The sequence below is a fragment of the Musca vetustissima genome, unplaced genomic scaffold, assembly GCF_032173495.1.
Source record: "Musca vetustissima isolate MV318-11 ecotype Yass unplaced genomic scaffold, APGP_CSIRO_Mvet_v1 utg138211, whole genome shotgun sequence".
Classification (NCBI taxonomy): domain Eukaryota; kingdom Metazoa; phylum Arthropoda; class Insecta; order Diptera; family Muscidae; genus Musca; species Musca vetustissima.
Window position 1 is genome coordinate 14272 of NW_026883963.1, and position 18188 is coordinate 32459.

The 18188-nt window shown below is 37.4% G+C and overlaps 3 protein-coding genes across 3 annotated transcripts; 2 read left to right on the forward strand and 1 right to left on the reverse strand.

Moving 5' to 3' along the window:
* Positions 1-6525: 6525 nt before the first annotated feature.
* On the forward strand, positions 6526-7314 carry LOC133330959 (vitellin-degrading protease-like). The gene has a single exon (XM_061539357.1). It carries the CDS (start codon positions 6526-6528, stop codon positions 7312-7314), a length of 789 nt encoding a protein of 262 aa, XP_061395341.1.
* A 1144-nt stretch (positions 7315-8458) lies between these two features.
* LOC133330957 (seminase-like) lies at positions 8459-9198 on the reverse strand. The gene is made up of 2 exons (XM_061539355.1): positions 8779-9198; positions 8459-8695 (listed from the first exon to the last, which is right to left on the reverse strand). Exons 1-2 carry the CDS (start codon positions 9196-9198, stop codon positions 8459-8461), a joined length of 657 nt encoding a protein of 218 aa, XP_061395339.1.
* A 1649-nt stretch (positions 9199-10847) lies between these two features.
* On the forward strand, positions 10848-11597 carry LOC133330958 (seminase-like). The gene has a single exon (XM_061539356.1). The coding sequence runs from the start codon at positions 10848-10850 to the stop codon at positions 11595-11597; it is 750 nt and encodes a 249-aa protein (XP_061395340.1).
* The last annotated feature ends 6591 nt before the right edge of the window (positions 11598-18188 follow it).

An 18188-nucleotide genomic window follows, 5' to 3' on the forward strand; every position in this document is an offset into this window, starting at 1 on the left:
AGCCACTGACACTTTCATTTGTTAAGATATATATCGTCACCACAAATGCAAACGGACGTAACTGCACTACATAGGAGAAGCAAAAAAACGTTATAAAATCTATAAAAATGGAGTATGACTGAATCAGTTACGTCCTTTTGACATGATATTTTCTGAAACAAAAGGACGTAACTACAATACAATTGTAGTACATCAAAGTGAATAACAATTATTCGATTGAGACTAAAATTTGTACAGCGTACCAAATTGAGCCCGGAGTTACGTGTTAAGTTTTGTTGAAATCGGTTCAGATTAGGCATAGCTCCCACACATATTTTAATCCGATTTTGTGTAAATGTTGCATTGAAGCCCCTATATTTTATTTGATTTTCACGAATTTTAGCATAGTGTACTGAATTGAGTCTAGAGTAATGTGCGTTAAGTTTTGTAAAAATCTGTTCAGATTTCGATACAGCTCCCATATACATTTTCGACCAATTTATGCAAATGCTTCACTAGTCATAAAATATTTCTCCGATAGCGACAGAACTTTACACAGTGTACATTTCTACCAAGTGGGGAAAAAATAACTAATTATAGCTGATTAGTTGAAAAAGAAGAAGAAAATCCTTCCAACACTGTGTTCCCCGAGGGCCAACATAAACTGCCAGGCTAGATCCCCAGACCTAAGGGCCCTGACACCGAAACCTTCGGTCATGTTCATAGCCAAAGCTATTACTAATTGAACGCCAAACAGTGCGAGATAGTCACCCATAGGTTATAGCCTCTGCCCAGCTTCATAGCCATAGCTACTACCATTAGAATGCATGCTCTCTACAGTGGAACAATGCTGAAAGAGGGTAAAAATCAAAAGTGTTCACCAACATCTTATGACATTGGTAGCCATCATGCTATCACCACTCCCAAAAATTGCTCCACACCACAAGATTAACCACTGCACGCTTCCGTAGCCGAAACTACTAAATGAAGATGAAGAAGAGATGCAAAACCAACACCTCTCGATGTCAATTTTCACAACGTCTCCCATCCCCACACTACTAGTTTCGATACATTATCCGGGAAATAAGTTGAAACATTGTTGAATGTGATGGAGAACACTTCACAGATTTAGAGAATATTTAGGTGTTCCACGAAACCTTGTTGGACTGCTAAAGGAAATTGCGGCAGTAACCCAGCTTTGTCAATTGTATTGGACATTCCGCAAATGCATAAAAATCTGTGTTTTAAGGCTTGTAAAGTTTAGTGAGACAGACACAAGCCATTTGATCATCTATAATGTCGTCTATTCCTTCAAATACATAAACAATTTATTGCTGAGAAGTATCCAAAACTGGTGACTGTGTTGATGTGGTTTGTGGTCCTTCGAGGTAATTGAACCTTGTGTAGATGGATCAAGATTTACTAAGGTGACGCACAAGCAACAAAACCATTGTTCTTTTATGAAAAAGTCTCCTGTTTAAATCGGAGTACCTTCAATATACCTGTGGTTTCTATACAGACCTGTCGCATCAGCTGTGGTCTCTGTACAGTTTCAATCGACCTCTACCCAGACCAATTGCTCTTTATATAGGCCCGTGGTCTTACAAACTAGGTGTAAGGGGATGTATCTTTAAAAATCCAATTGAAAATGAATTTGCGGTTCTGAAATGAACCACAAATAACAAAAGACACATTGGTGAAATATGGAATTCTATCATACCAAATGACTGGAAATATTAACAAATTCGATGAATAATAGAATAAATGCATTAATTAATGGAAAATGCGATGTGTCATTCAATGCTAAATTAAGTTTATTAATGTCGTACAAACATTCTACGGTAAAAAATAAAAACATTTATTTTTAAGTATCTCAGTTGTTATTAGTTTTTTTTAGTGTGGAAAGTATGGCATTGTCCGCAAAGAGATAAAGATAGGAAGACTATAGTTTCGGATCGCCCCACTGATCCTCATCAGTTACCTTCATTTTTTGTTGCGGCATTATCTCCATATTAAAATAATTTAGTAAATTTTAAACTCACCACAATTGTCCATTTTTGTGGGAGAGATTTAATACTGAAGTTTTTGTATTTAGGATGGGGTACGACTGGGGTACCTTTAGTGGTTAGGGTATTACTTTATTGCCATTCTCGGATCCAAAAAAAAAAACAACATTTTTTTTTGTGAAAATTTAAATGTAAGACAGGTTTTTACCGATTATATTTATCCAAGTTCACAAGATAGCTATGTGCGTCTAGAGTATCGTGGAACCGATTACCCAATAAAATGTGGTTATTGTTTTAAAATTCAGCAATGTTTTTAATCTGATAACCATAAAATGGTATTACTATAATAATTTTTTTCTTACAGCTTCATATTAATTTTTAGAAGAATGGAAATCTTTCCAAAAAATAGAATTTTCCCACAACAATCTTCTACTTGCATCGGCAAGTTAATCAACAGATAATTACAACTATCACTAATTTAGAACAAAAGGGTTAAACAGTTGTTCGTACGAATCAAAGTAAAACCATAGAATTCTCTCACAATGAACTGAATTTTCAATATGAGAAAATATCCGATAAATTGGTTGGAATATTATTTTAGGCCTAATAACAATCTAGCCAAGTCTATAATTAAATGCCACTCTTACAGCAATTATGAGAACACAAATAGAAAACCAGAAGTTGAATTAATATCACGAATGTCCACACAATTGTAAGTCCCAAGAAAACGAAAAACGTAGCTGACAGGAAGGGAAACGAAAAAGAAAAATAAGGGATCCCTGCCCACGAAAGACGGACACACACAAATTAAGAACAAAAACCGTGAGAATAAGTTAACATTTTGGTGCTATACCCGTTTTGTTTCTTTCTTACAATGCTTGGCCGGCCATCGCCTTAGTACCATTTCTTGTGATCATTGTTGATTTGGTATTCCAATAACGTGGATTTATATCCTTTAATTTTTGTTGGCTTTTCTAAAAGAAAATTGAACTGGTTTTCCAGGGGATTCTTTCTTGGTATTTCAAATGAAGTCCCCTGCAATGGAAAGAATATTTTATGAAAATAAAAATATATTTTTTTTTACACCACAACTCATTAAAATTTCTTGGATTTTCTTTTATTTTGTTTGACAATCGAAATCTCGGATAGACAAAAATAAGAAAACAAATAGAACCAAGAGTTCAATAACACGGTAAAATTGAAGGGTCACAACCACTTGTTATATAGAAGAAAAATAAAAGAAGAACAACACAAAGTGAATTGATAGAGGGACCTCCTCTAAGGATCATTGAATGAGGTTTCTCTCCCCCCACCATTCCTCTTTTTTGGGATAATTAAATTGTAGACATGGCTTGGAAAAACACACACACACGCGTACAAACTCATTTGGTGAGATAACAAGAAAGGGTTTCTTCACACTCCTTAAAAACCAGTTTCTCCTTTCTTGGTTGGATACCATGATGTGGCATTTTGAAAAGTGCTTGAGAGACATCGCGACCCACTGAGAAAAGATCATATATTTCTTTAATCAAAATTCGATTTTGATTGTAATACCTTCTTGATTTTTGTTGTTTTTTATGGCGACAAAGACAACAAAAATAAGTGAGGATAAGTGCTAAAGCAACAACAATTATTCCTTTTTAGAACTCCTTACAAAAACAATCGAATTCCACTTTGGGAAAATACAATCAAACACTTGTTGAAATAAAATGAAAAACCCCCCGCTCAGAAGCCTCCTCTGGCACTCAGCCACATCATTGTTTGTGTTAGAAGCAAGTAATCGACAACCAAGAAAAAAGACTGGGCGGCACACCGTCATACACATTAAAGGTACTCCTCTCTCTATCCCTCCATCATGCATTAGTCAAGTGCATCCTGGCGCGCATGCTCCTCGGCATTCTAATAAGGTAAAGGGAATCGAGTCCCAAATCCCAAAAAATCCATAATAAAAGGAATTGCTTTGCGCGCCACGAAATACGCCACATCATCTTCAATTCCAGTTATTACCAAACGATTTATCAATCACAGTAGCGCTCACAAAAAAGATCCAAACGAATGCAAAGAAGAAAATATTGTTGGGTGCAATTCCTTGAATTTGTGATTAGAGTCATTCAAGAAAATTAACTTCTTTCACTTGAGAGTGGATTCCATTCCTTTTTTTTTGTATTTTTGTCTACTTGGGGATTTGATTATGGGTTCGAAGTTAAAATTTCCAATAAAACTTCTGTATGGGGGGAATCGTTTTTTTTTCATAGTCTTCATAAAAAATTATTGATGAGTTGTTAAATTTAATTTCTAAACACATAATCTAGCATGGGAAAGTCATAAAGTATTGGGGGATAAGCCCATAATTTGGAAAAAAATTATAATTTTCGGTTTTTATTAGTTGATGGACATGTGTGTCTAATTAATTTTTGTTAACTACTCCTTAAAATTTTTTCAACTAATGTGTCCTGTCACACCGTGATATGGCTATTTACTCTCCACTATGTATAAAACTATATAAAATATTACTTAGCTGTGACAGAGCGCTTCTTCCATAAGCCGAGCTTAAAAAAGATTTCCAAGCGCGTCGGTCTTGTGCGCATCTCATCCAATTTATTGAAAGTATTGAAGGGCTCCGAGAGGTCCTTTCCGACTTTAACTGATTACTTTGTGGCACTTAAAGTTATCCTGCATAGCAGTATTAAGTTTGCAGAAATGCCGAACGCAGATATGGCTTTAAACACCTCTGAAAGGATAGTGCTGTCGGATGCGGTGTTATAGTCGACGAATAGGTGGGGTAGAATGTGTCGATGCGATTTTCGTGGGTCTTTTCCAGGATCTGGCGTAGAATGAAAATCTGGTCAATGGTGGATTTGGCAGGTCTGAAGCTGCATTGGTATGCTCCAATAATGTCATTGACCATTGACTTCAGTCGTTCTCAAACCATGCTGGATAGCACTTTATATGCGATGGAAATGAGACTAATTTCTATATAGTTGGCAAATATCGTTTTGTCTCCTTTTTTGTGTACGGGGCACAGGAAGCTGAGTTTCCAATCATTGATATACATTCCTCTAGCTAAATTGGACTAATCAATTGGTACATGTCTTGACCAGCACCTAACCACCGGTCTTGAATATTTCGGCTGGTAATCCATCGGCACCCGCTGCTTTATTGTTCTTCAGCCGATTAATTGCTACTCTGACCTCATCTTGGCCGTCATCTCTTATTCTCTCTCGCAATGCGTGTTGCAGAGTTGATCTATACGCTGCGTTTTTCATCATAGAAGCATTACGACACTCCTGATCGTATCATGGGTCTTTGGTATCCAATTGTTGCTGTTTGGTCCATTGTGCTTCTATATTATTATCGGGACATGGAGTGCTTTCGTCAAACAGGTGGGTAAGTTGAGCCGAGTAGGCTTCTGCTATCTGTTGTTTTTGCAGTTTTTCGACGCCGAGTTTCCGTGTTGTGTTATATCGCACCTTTGCTGCTACATTAAGACGAGTGTGGACCTTGGCTGAGACAAGGTAAAGGTCCGAATCGATATTCGCTCTCCAGATCGGTCGAACGTCTGAAACACTGGATGAATGGATTCCGTCTACCACAACATGTTCAATTTGATTTCTCTTTGTTTTATCGGGAGACAAGACATTGTGCATATCGAGATGCTTGAATATGGTGCTACTAACTATCATGTTTTTTGCTGCGGCGTAGTCAATCAACCTAATGCCGTTGTCTCATGTTTCTTCGAACAAAGATATTTTCCCTTCCGATCTTTGCATTAAAAACTTCCAGCTGAATTTAAATGACATGGCCACGGCATCAGTCATATGGTGTATCTGGGCGCTCTTCAAATATGTTTTTGGTCTGTTCATCCTTGCCGAATCGTGATGAATCGTCTGATTTACTTACACCGGTCCCTTTCCATCGAATTTCCTGTAAGGCAATAATATCGGCTTTGAGTACAACGACCGGGTTCTGTATAATGTGCGCACATTCCAAATGCAGATTCGCAGATCGTGGTCCTTTATACGTTTGCAGGGGCCGTGAACATTAGGTGGTTTTTCTTTTTCCTTGCTTTTTTATAGTAGGAGGAATAATATTTTTCAGAGGCTCTATTGACTAAAGATAAGTCATAACTAACAATTAACAGTGACCTGCAAAAATAAACATTACATAAAATGGACTTGATCCCATTTTTCTTTCTGGATTCTCTTTTATTACTCTTCAATTTCTTCTAAATAATTTTTCATTCCCTTTGTTGCATATTGTTGTTATTTAATTCCATATGAATTATAAAGCCGAAATTTACAATATGATTCAAAATGCATGTTTTTCAACTGATAGATCGGATCTGGTATTTATTTAGCTTTCGATTATTGTTGGTCCGAAGTTGCTGTTATTTATTTTAAATAATATTTAATAGGCAAATATTTGTTTTTGATTTAATATGAATTCAATAGAGCCATACGCCGCAAAATATAATCAACCAAATATAATAAAACCACTTGTCTAAAAACTAAGAAAGTCAGTTATTCCCAAACGACCTATAATGTTCTACGTTAAAGCAAACTCAGTAATTTTGCAGATCTGTGCAGTCATTATCTGCAGTATTTTTCTACCAGTAAGGGCTATAATACCGGGAAATCAAAATGCCAGTATAACCATTGATCAAGCCCCCTATATTGTTCAAATCAGAGAACGTAATGACAAGCATGCGTGCGGTGGAACTCTAATAGCCCCACAATTTGTGGTAACGGCGGCTCATTGTTTTGAAAAATACGGCATTGGCCATTTTAAAGTCGTTGCTGGGACCACAACTACAAAAGAACAAAATGTTGTTGTGAATATCAAACGTCTGTTCATACATCCCCTCTATGAGACTGGATATGCAAATTATGATGTTGCTGTTTTGAAATTAAATCGTCCAATATTTGGTGAAAATGTTGATGCCATCGAACTGTGTGATGAGGATACCGATTTCGAGGAAGGTGATATGCTGCAAATTTCTGGTTGGGGTAAACAAGTTGATGATGATTTGGCACCATCTTCTGAAACATTGCAGAGTGTGTCTATACCTATTCTATCGGATGTAAAATGTGCTGCCATTTATGATGAAGAAGAATCCGACGTGGAGAAAATTTCCGATGAAATGTTATGTGCCCATGGTGCGAATGGTGAGGATGCCTGCCAGGGTGATTCAGGTGGTCCAGCGGTTTTCAATGGTCAATTGTGTGCTGTGATTTCATGGGGCCGTGGTTGTGGTAGTTTGGAATATCCTGGTGTCTATGTTCGAATTGATCCTGTTCGTGATTTTATTGAAGACTGTTTGAGAAAATAAAATATAAATATTCCATTTTCAGGTTTTAATTGTTTGTTTTATTTTTATATTGACAATTTTGAATTCTATAAATCCTGAACATAAATAAAGCCCATCATAAGTGTCATGATCCATCTCCGGTTTAATACGGCATAATGCCTTTCAGAAGTAATTGTATTTTTGATTTCGAAATAAACGCCGAAGTTTCATAACCTCAAAAATTCTTCCTCAAGAACAGATTCTCTCCCTCTATGAAACATTTCCTTCGTCTTATCTATTGGGACTTTCTTCAGATTGCCTATAATCTGAAGGCCCATATAAAGATCATTCGTACATAAACACTCTCCCCAGATCGACTATAAAGTCTTTAAGGATTCCCTGCTTCAAATCTTCTTTGAAAGCCTCCCTGTTTCGGGACGATTATGACAGACTGATACTAATGACCAGCTTGTCTGTGAAAGACTCCCTGATTCAGGCCTATGAAGAAGTTCCTTCCGCTAGTCTATGAAAGACTCTTCAACTTGTCTATGAAAGACCACCTTCAGCTCTTTTATGAGAAACTCCCTTCAGATCATCTCTGAAAAACTCCCATCAGCTCATCTCTGAAAGACTCCCTTCAGTTCGCCTATGAAAGACTCCCTTCAGCTCGCCTATGAAAGACTTCCTTCAACTCGTCTATGAAAGACTCCCTTAAGCTCCCCTATGAACTACACACTTCAGCTTATCTCTGAAAGATTCGCTTTGGCTGGTCTATGGAAGACTCCAAGCTTCAGCTCGTCTATGAAAGACTCCCTGCTTCAGGTCGTCTATAATAAGTCTCCCTGCTTTGGAGCGTCTATAAAATACTTCATTCAGATTGTAAAGACTCATTCCAGTTCATCTCTAAAGACACGTCTCAGCTCGTCTCTAAAGAACTTAGGTCGTCCTTCCTTGCTTCGTCTATGAAAGACTCCCTTCGTCCCGTCCATGAAAGACTCCCCGCAGCTCGTCGTTAAAAACTCCCTTCGCCCCCTCTTTCACAAGATTCTTGCTTCTCCTCTCCTTCTCTTCGTCCGAAGGAGATGTTAGGAATTACTTCTTACCTCCTTTTTTGATAATTTAGAAATTAATTTAATTACCAAAGAATCTGTGTGTCTTTATTTTTTATTTATTTTCATCTCCTCCTCTACTCTCTCATACAATCTTCAATAAAGTCGCGTACAACATCAATACTGGTATAAAGACCAGGATATTCAGCACGGCCACAACCCATACCCCACGACACCACGGCACACAATTCACCACCATAAACTCCCGGACCACCTGAGTCACCACGACAAGAATCCCTTTTACCTCCATCATAGGCACAGACAACAGAATCCGAGATTTTTACCGAAACTTTTTTATACATTTTCAAACATTCCTGCTTATCCAGAATGGGCATAAAATCGTCCGCAATTCATCAGAAGAAAATCCTTTCTCCTGTGTACGACCCCAACCAGAAACTTGAATAATATCACCGGCCTTTAACGCTCCGGAACACAACTCGATAGGTCGGATATTTTTGCCCACCATATCTTTGTCTAATTTGAGAACAGCTATATCACGATCTTTGTTCAACATGCGATAGCCAGGATGTATAAAACCTTTGACAACTTTACGACGTACTCCCGGTTCATCGACGGTGCTGGCACCACCAACGACAATAAATTCTTCAGGTTTCATCTTGTCCATGCAGTGAGCTGCCGTTACGACATAACGTTTAGCTATCAAGGTACTGCCACACACAGTTATATCTCGCTGGGTCCTCAATTGCATGGTGTAGGGAGCGTAGGCAATGTTTATTACATCTCCGTTGATAATACGGGAATCTTGAGCCACAGTCAAGGCTGCAATGCAGCTACACATCATAAAGATTCGCAACATTTTTGCAAATTATGATATGTGAATACCTTGCTGAGGTTTATATAGGATATAACCACACATTAGGTACATACAGGGTTTTCCCGATATTTCCAAACACTTGAACAATTATTTGTTTATGCATGATATTAAATAACTTTTGTTTTTTATTTCAAAATATCATAAACAAATCAACTTTCGAAATCGAGACAAAAATTGATAAAAACTTTGTATATAGTACTTCATAAATTGGACTGTAAGGAAACCCTTCAATTCTTCTTTGAAAGACTCCATTCAGTCTATTATAGATTATCTTGAAATAGTTTCCTTCAGTTCGAATGTGATATGTTTCCTACAACTCGTCTACAAAAGACTACTCTCAGTTCGTCTATAAAATACTCCCTTCAGCTCTTCTATGAAAGACTCCCATCAGCTCGTCTATGAAAAACTCCCTTCAGCTCGTCTATGAAAGACTCCCTTCAGCTCGTCTATGAAAGACTCCCTTCAGCTCGTCTACAAAAGACTCCCTTCAGCTCGTCTATGAAAAACTCCCTTCAGCTCGTCTATGAAAGACTCCCTTCAGCTCGTCTATGAAAGACTCCCTTCAGCTCGTCTATGAAAGACTCCCTTCAGCTCGTCTATGAAAGACTCCCTTCAGCTCGTCTATGAAAGACTCCCTTCAGCTCGTCTATGAAAGACTCCCTTCAGCTCGTCTATGAAAGACTCCCTTCAGCTCGTCTATGAAAGACTCCCTTCAGCTCGTCTATGAAAGACTCCCTTCAGCTCGTCTATGAAAGACTCCCTTCAGCTCGTCTATGAAAGACTCCCTTCAGCTCGTCTATGAAAGACTCCCTTCAGCTCGTCTATGAAAGACTCCCTTCAGCTCGTCTATGAAAGACTCCTTTCAGCTCGTCTATGAAAGACTCCCTTCAGCTTGTCTATGAAAGACTCCCTTCAGCTCGTCTATGAAAGACTCCCATCAGCTCCTCTATAAAGTCTCATTTCAGCTCCTCTATAAAGTCTCATTTCAGCTCGTCTATGAAAGACTCCCTTCAGCTCCTCTATAAAGTCTCACTTCAGCTCGTGTAGGAAAGACTCCCTTCAGTTATGAAAGACGCCCTTCAGCTCGTCTACAAAGACTCCCTACTTCAGCCGGCCTACAAATACTTTAATTCAAATCGTCTAAAATTACTATTTTCATTTAGTCAAAAACTACTCATCTCAGCTTGACTCTTCAGTCAATCTATGAAAGACTCCCCTTAAAACAGCCAGTCTATGAAAAACTCAGCTCTTCTATGAAAGGTATTTTTCAGTCCGTCCATTAAAGCCTCCCTTCAGTTCGTCCAAAAAGTCTCTCTTCAGTTCATCTACAATGACTCCTCTCAGTTTGACTCCTTTCGGCTCGTCGAAATAAGATTCTATTCAGCTCGTCTATGAACCTCTTTATCACCCAATACACACACATTGGGACTTGTGATGTTATTGCAAAATGTTGAAAACAATTCACAAAGAAGTCAGTTTTTTTGTATTATCTTCAACTTTAATTGTTGGATTCAAATTTATTTTTATTTGCACAAGTGTCAACTTCAAATTGTTTTTTATTTCAAATTCTAATAAATACCCAACATATGAAAACATAAACATTAGTTGCGACTCTAACAAACCCCTGCAAAATGTTAACACAAATATTAGAAATATTTTCAATTTTGCTGTTGGTCATTGTGGCAACAGTTTCCGCACAATCCCGCATATTGGGTGGTGAGGAAATAACCGTTGATAAGGCCCCATATATTGTACAACTGCGTCATAGCAAAGATGGTTTCTTTTGTGGTGGAGCATTGATAACATCCCGACATGTGGTCACTGCAGCCCACTGCCTAGAGGGATATGCCCTGGCAGATATAACAGTGGTTGCTGGAGCCACATCTCTCACAGATGAAGGTGTGCAAAGCCAAGTTGAAGATGGTTTCATGCCAGCCGAATATGATGTCGATACCATTGATATGGATGTGGCCGTTCTCAAACTGACTTCCGAACTCCGGGGAAGAGCGATTAAACCAATAGCCCTCTGTAGCGAACCATTAGAACCTGGTAATCTTTTACAAATTTCCGGATGGGGTCGTGTTACAGAACAAGGTGAAATATCAAAGAATTTACGCACTGTACGTGTACCGTTGTTGCCTCGTGCAGAATGTGTACTGCGTTATAAACGCCTTGGGGAAAATCTCACCAATTCAATGATGTGTGCCTATGACGACAATAAGGATGCTTGTACTTCAGATTCTGGTGGACCGGCCGTTTTTGCAGGAGAACTATGTGGTATTGTGTCGTGGAGTTTAGGTTGTGGTCATCGTCAGGCTCCAGGAATTTATACAGATATTAATGAGGTTAAATGGTTTATTGAACAGGTTATTGAATCTTAAGGCAAGATTTCGAATCTAAAATAATAAAAATTTACAACAATTGATTAAAAATAAAAAAGGCTTTGTATTAGAAATAGCCTATGCAAATGTTGTGTTAATCGGAGTAACATAGGTTTTGTGATGCCATAATCACATCATATTGGACGAAATTATATGTGAAACCTCGACACTAAATTGTCTAAAACATATTGGGCCCCAAGACTCTTCAGGTTTAAAACCGATAAAACCGAAACCGATGCTTGGAATAATTTTAATAAAAACCCACGAATAAGAAGGGCTTGTGGAAAAATATTTAGAAAAAATCCAGGCATGTATAACTATTGAAAAATATTTAAAAAAATCCAGGATTGTCGAGATGTAAAGTTTGTGTAAAGGTAGCTGAATAACATAAAAAACAAGTGAACGGAGCAGTAAATCGTACGTGGTGGCCGACCATATGAATACCCTACACAACTTCCTCTAAGCTGCAAGTTTTTATGGATCTATATTCCGTGCCTACATAATATTTCAACAGCTCCTCCTCCTTTGATCCATTTCATTCCCTTAATATTAACCGATCATTACAAAAAACAATAGGAGTCTTCTTTAGCCTGAACCCGTCGTGGCGTTAGGTTCATATCTGTGACTTGTATCGTGTTTACAAATAATAATGGAACGACTCACTCAGTCGAGATAAGACGGTCGTTATAATAAAATTTGGGTCTAGGACCAATATTACAAACTTACAATATTTTTTGTACGGTATAAAAATCGACGCTCTGAAAGGACGTTGGATAGATTATTTATAAAAATCCACGTTTTGATGATCCTATATATATAAAAAATTATCTTTGGTAAGGGTCATGAAAAAATATTTAAAAAAGGTATGGCATTGTCCGACAAGTGGTAAGGTAGGGAAGACTTTAGTTCCCGTATCGCCACTGATCCACATCAGTTCCCTTAATTTGTTGTTGGCATATTCTCCTTAGAAGCTATTTATGCTGAAACCATATTTATTAAAAACCACACTGAATTTTTAAGTCGACGGTTTCATCAAAGTTTGTTGAAAATTTGTTGAAAAATATATTTGGAACATTTTTACACTTTTTAGACCTTCTCAAAAAGAAACTGTGTCTAATTTGTCCAATATCTTAAATTTGCCCCGTTCTTTTCATACTTGGTGACCTTTTTATGAGGAAGTTAGTATCGGCATTTTACAAAATGAAATTCTAATTTTCCAATGAAGTGCCTTTAAAACATCTACCGCTCTTGCCAAAAAATAATTTGCAAATACTTTTCGGAACACTGTAGGTGGTAATAATGTCAACATACCAACAAAGTGCATAGTTGTCGTCATACATAATCACGTACTATGACGATAGTAGAGAGTGAGTTACACAATGAAAGGACTTCGAACAATGAATGAATGGATTTGTTTCCCTGCTTTCCTTATTGAACGAACCCAAAACAAAAAATGTGTTTGTCTGTGATTTTTGCCGCCCTCAATATATTCCACATTCCATGCGAAGGAGAGTAACGCGCCCATGAAAATATATGCAACTTGTTGTTTACATCCAATCGAACAATGGAGTACTTAGGAATTTTGCGGAAGTCCTTTTTGAAGGCATTGTTCCGGCTGACAGTGGCGGCGGCGGCAAGACTCCTTCATTCATTGATAACTTGTTAAACTATTACAGGTTTGCACTTGAAATCTCAATTTCAATTAAGGAGAATTTCTGGCGAAAAATATCACCAAGAAGAGTAAACTCACACGCACAAATATATAGTAGGGCAGGGTAAAGAGAAGGAGCCAAGGATCTGTGTTCCTTCGTGTCGGCCGGTATGATAAGCACAATGTTGCAGACAGGGCGAAGAAAGAAAGGCCAGACCACCTAAGTAAATGTCTACGGTTACATTATTGGGAATTTTGCGGCATAATCTATAGTTCGAACTCTCCATCTCACTCTGTGTGTTTTCGAATATTCTCAAAGAGCGATTATCACTTGCTTTAAACGACTTATAGAGTGTAAGTTCCTTTGATCCTGATTATATTCTTTCTTCTTTTTTGGCGAAAAAATACTAATGAATGATGTTGAGATTTTTATTCCCATAACGGTCGTTGGTCCTTGTTGTGGAATGGAGGAATGGTATTTTGCGTAATATGATGCTAAGGATTTTTGTATTCACAACACACAACAAAAGGACACGGATTTATATACTTGTTTGCAAAAACACGTTCGAACGCAGGCACACACACATCAAGTGCTGTATTATCAAACAATATTCCAATAATAGCAACAAATTTTATATTTTGTAAGGATAATCACACACACATTATACAAAGAAGAGAATAAAGGCGAACAAGGACCTGTTTATGTTCATGGCCCATTCATAAATTGTTTGGCCGTCAATTCTTTGGAATAAGGCTCCACAGAACTGAACGAATGAATGAATGAAGGTTCTATCCTTCATGTGAGTGTGTCCTTTTGTTATGACTGTGTTATAAAATTGTTAAACAAGAAAAGGTAGAACGTTTTTTATTACAACTTAAGATTGTATTTTCGCCAAAACAAACTCAAACTCCAGAAAAACCTCAAGTGTTTACTTCCACACAGTCCTAAAATACAGGATATTATTTGGCGGGATTTTTAGTTTAGTTCCGTAAGGTAGTTCTTCACACGTTTTTGTGGAAAAATAATTCGTTGAATTTTGATCGGCAACCTTTAAACGATTCCATCAATGCAGTTTTGGCGCCCCGCACTTCAACACGTCTGTCCATCATTCCTGCGTTTGCAGCGAAATTCCAATGGATTTTGCCATACAATTTTTTTTGAGGAATTTTCTTCCAAATAATCTTTGGCGAGTTGGGGACGTGAGAAAAATTATGAAATTCCTGTTTATGGGAAAATGAACCTGCACAAGGAGGAAAACTAAATTCTTACGAAAAATAATTTTGATTTATTTGAGGTTTTTTCTTCCTTTCTTTCTTAATCTGATATCAGACAGGACATTCATTACATGTAATTGAATTAATTTGCAATTAAAGATTATCTTACTTAAATTGTGTATTAGAAGAAACATCAATTGGAGGTTTGGTAAAGGACTACCGTTGGGTGTGAATGAACAAGATAAACCTTGCGGACAAAAACACTTGTCAGCATCCTTGGAAAAATTATCTGTTGTACGTGATGTGAATTTCCTTTGGGTGTTTAAAGGAATTGTAAGTAAGACAAATATTTTTCAAGGATAACGGTTAAATTGGGTGAGGAATATAGATGACCAGCAAAATTACCCTGGTCAGTAAGTGATGGAGTTACAAAATTATTAGTAGAAGTGTTTTTTTTTTTTTTTTGCAATTTCAGACATACAAACAAAATACTTTACAACTTTATATAGTTCACATTTCTACTTTCAAAAATCTAACTCAAATTCGAAGAATCGATTCTATAATAATAAAATTAAATAAATATTGGGAAAATATCTTATCCCGATATTGGAGAATTTGCAACATTTTTAGGATATTTTTTAACAAAAATTTTTGTGGATTATTATTCAACTTGGTCCATCCACTTAATTCGTTCTTCTTTACACATATACTCGAATTTTAGTCTTTTCAAAAATGTGAAATCAAAACGTTCGTAGTATATCGGATAATATCCATGATATCTAGTCTAGTCTGATTGGACATTATAAAGGGCTTATTTTCTTCACTATTATAAATTTTTATTACTATTATTTTTTAATATATAACTTTTCAGAGTAAAAAATCAGATTTTTCGTTTTTCAAAAAAAATGATTTCTAAAGTTATTTTAACACCAATGAAACTGTTTTAAAATTGTATGTGTTTGTTAATAAACCAGTGAGCGGAGCAGTATAGTCGGGTGAGGCTGACAATATTATACCCTACACAACTGCTACGGTACGTTCTGCGGATCTATATTATGAGCCTGGGCAATATTTCGCGACATTTGCACCCTCTTGGCCGATTAGAGGTCAACAGCTACTCTTTCCCACCGTGGCATATTTTCCAAATATTGTTTCTTTAATTTCATGGCGATTTAACCGGCTCAATTTTGGTCGATTCTTATCAAAACAGCTCCTCTTGGCCGATTAGAGGTCTTTCCCACCCTGGCATATTTTCCAAATATTGTTTTCCCGCAATTTCTTTAATTTCAGGGTGATTTAACCGGCTCAATTTTGGTCGATTCTTATCAAAACAGCCCTTCTAATTGGTTGGCAAAAATTTCCTACCCGTGGAAAATTGTGGCCTCTAGAGCGACTTGAAGACCAGACAAACATAATGCTTTCGATCCATTTCATCCTCGAAATATAATCTGATCATCATCAAGCTCTTCTATAAGAAGACCTCCAGCTCTTCTATAAGAAGACCTCAAGCTCTTCTATAAGAAGACCTCAAGCTCTTCTATAAGAAGACCTCAAGCTCTTCTATAAGAAGACCTCAAGCTCTTCTATAAGAAGACCTCAAGCTCCTCTATAAGAAGACCTCAATCTCTTCTATAAGAAGACCTCAAGCTCTTCTATAAGAAGACCTCAAGCTCTTCTATAAGAAGACCTCCAGCTCTTCTATAAGAAGACCTCCAGCTCTTCTATAAGAAGACCTCCAGCTCTTCTATAAGAAGACCTCCAGCTCTTCTATAAGAAGACCTCAAGCTCTTCTATAAGAAGACCTCAAGCTCTTCTATAAGAAGACCTCCAGTTCTTCTATATGAAGACCTCCAGCTCTTCTATATGAAAACCTCCAGCTCTTCTATATGAAGACCTCCAGCTCTTCTATAAGAAGACCTCAAGCTCTTCTATAAGAAGACCTCAAGCTCTTCTATAAGAAGACCTCAAGCTCTTCTATAAGAAGACCTCAAGCTCTTCTATAAGAAGACCTCAAGCTCTTCTATAAGAAGACCTCAAGCTCCTCTATAAGAAGACCTCAATCTCTTCTATAAGAAGACCTCAAGCTCTTCTATAAGAAGACCTCAAGCTCTTCTATAAGAAGACCTCCAGCTCTTCTATAAGAAGACCTCCAGCTCTTCTATAAGAAGACCTCCAGCTCTTCTATAAGAAGACCTCCAGCTCTTCTATAAGAAGACCTCCAGCTCTTCTATAAGAAGACCTCCAGCTCTTCTATAAGAAGACCTCAAGCTCTTCTATAAGAAGACCTCAAGCTCTTCTATAAGAAGACCTCCAGTTCTTCTATATGAAGACCTCCAGCTCTTCTATATGAAAACCTCCAGCTCTTCTATAAGAAGACCTCAAGCTCTTCTATAAGAAGACCTCAAGCTCTTCTATAAGAAGACCTCAAGCTCTTCTATAAGAAGACCTCAAGCTCTTCTATAAGAAGACCTCAAGCTCTTCTATAAGAAGACCTCAAGCTCTTCTATAAGAAGACCTCAAGCTCTTCTATATGAAAACCTCCAGCTCTTCTATATGAAGACCTGCAGCTCTTCTATATGCAGACCTGCAGCTCTTCTATATGAAGACCTCCAGCTCTTCTATAAGAAGACATCAAGCTCTTCTATAAGAAGACCTCAAGCTCTTCTATAAGAAGACCTCAAGCTCTTCTATAAGAAGACCTCAAGCTCTTCTATAAGAAGACCTCAAGCTCTTCTATAAGAAGACCTCAAGCTCTTCTATAAGAAGACCTCAAGCTCTTCTATAAGAAGACCTCAAGCTCTTCTATAAGAAGACCTCAAGCTCTTCTATAAGAAGACCTCAAGCTCTTCTATAAGAAGACCTCAAGCTCTTCTATAAGAAGACCTCAAGCTCTTCTATAAGAAGACCTCAAGCTCTTCTATAAGAAGACCTCCAGCTCTTCTATAACAAGACCTCCAGCTCTTCTATAACAAGACCTCCAGCTCTTCTATAAGAAGATATCCAGCTCTTCTATAAGAAGACCTCTTCTATAAGAAGACCTCCAGCTCTTCTATAAGAAGACCTCTTCTATAAGAAGACCTCAAGCTCTTCTATAAGAAGACCTCAAGTTCTTCTATAAGAAGACCTCAAGCTCTTCTATAAGAAGACATCAAGCTCTTCTATAAGAAGACATCAAGCTCTTCTATAAGAAGACCTCAAGCTCTTCTATAAGAAGACATTATGCTCTTATATAAGAAGACCTCCAGCTCATCGGCTTATTCCATGGTCAGACACCTTTATCCGTGTAAAATTTACTGATGATCGGGCCTCTGGAACGACCAAAACAAAAGAAAAAAAGGTCCATTTGAACCCCTAAATATTACAAAAACAAAAAGGGGCATTCCTTGGCCAGAACCCGTTCTACATTCTCAGCTATTCGAGATCGGTATATTATAAGTCTTGGACCAATATTTCCTGGAGTTAAAATTTCTTTTAATACCATACATATGGGTTCCCCCTGAAGGTAGATATGCTTCCACTCACATGGCACCATTAAAATGTTCAAGGACTGATCAATTACAGAACAGAAAAAAACATGACCATACTTTGTATGCCCTCTAACATGATTCTGACATTTGCAGAAGATTTTTTATCCTCTTAGAGATATTTACGTCGGAAAATTCTACTAGGACGTTTTACGACCAAAAAACAAAACCAAATTAAAAATTAACTCTGAATACTTTTAC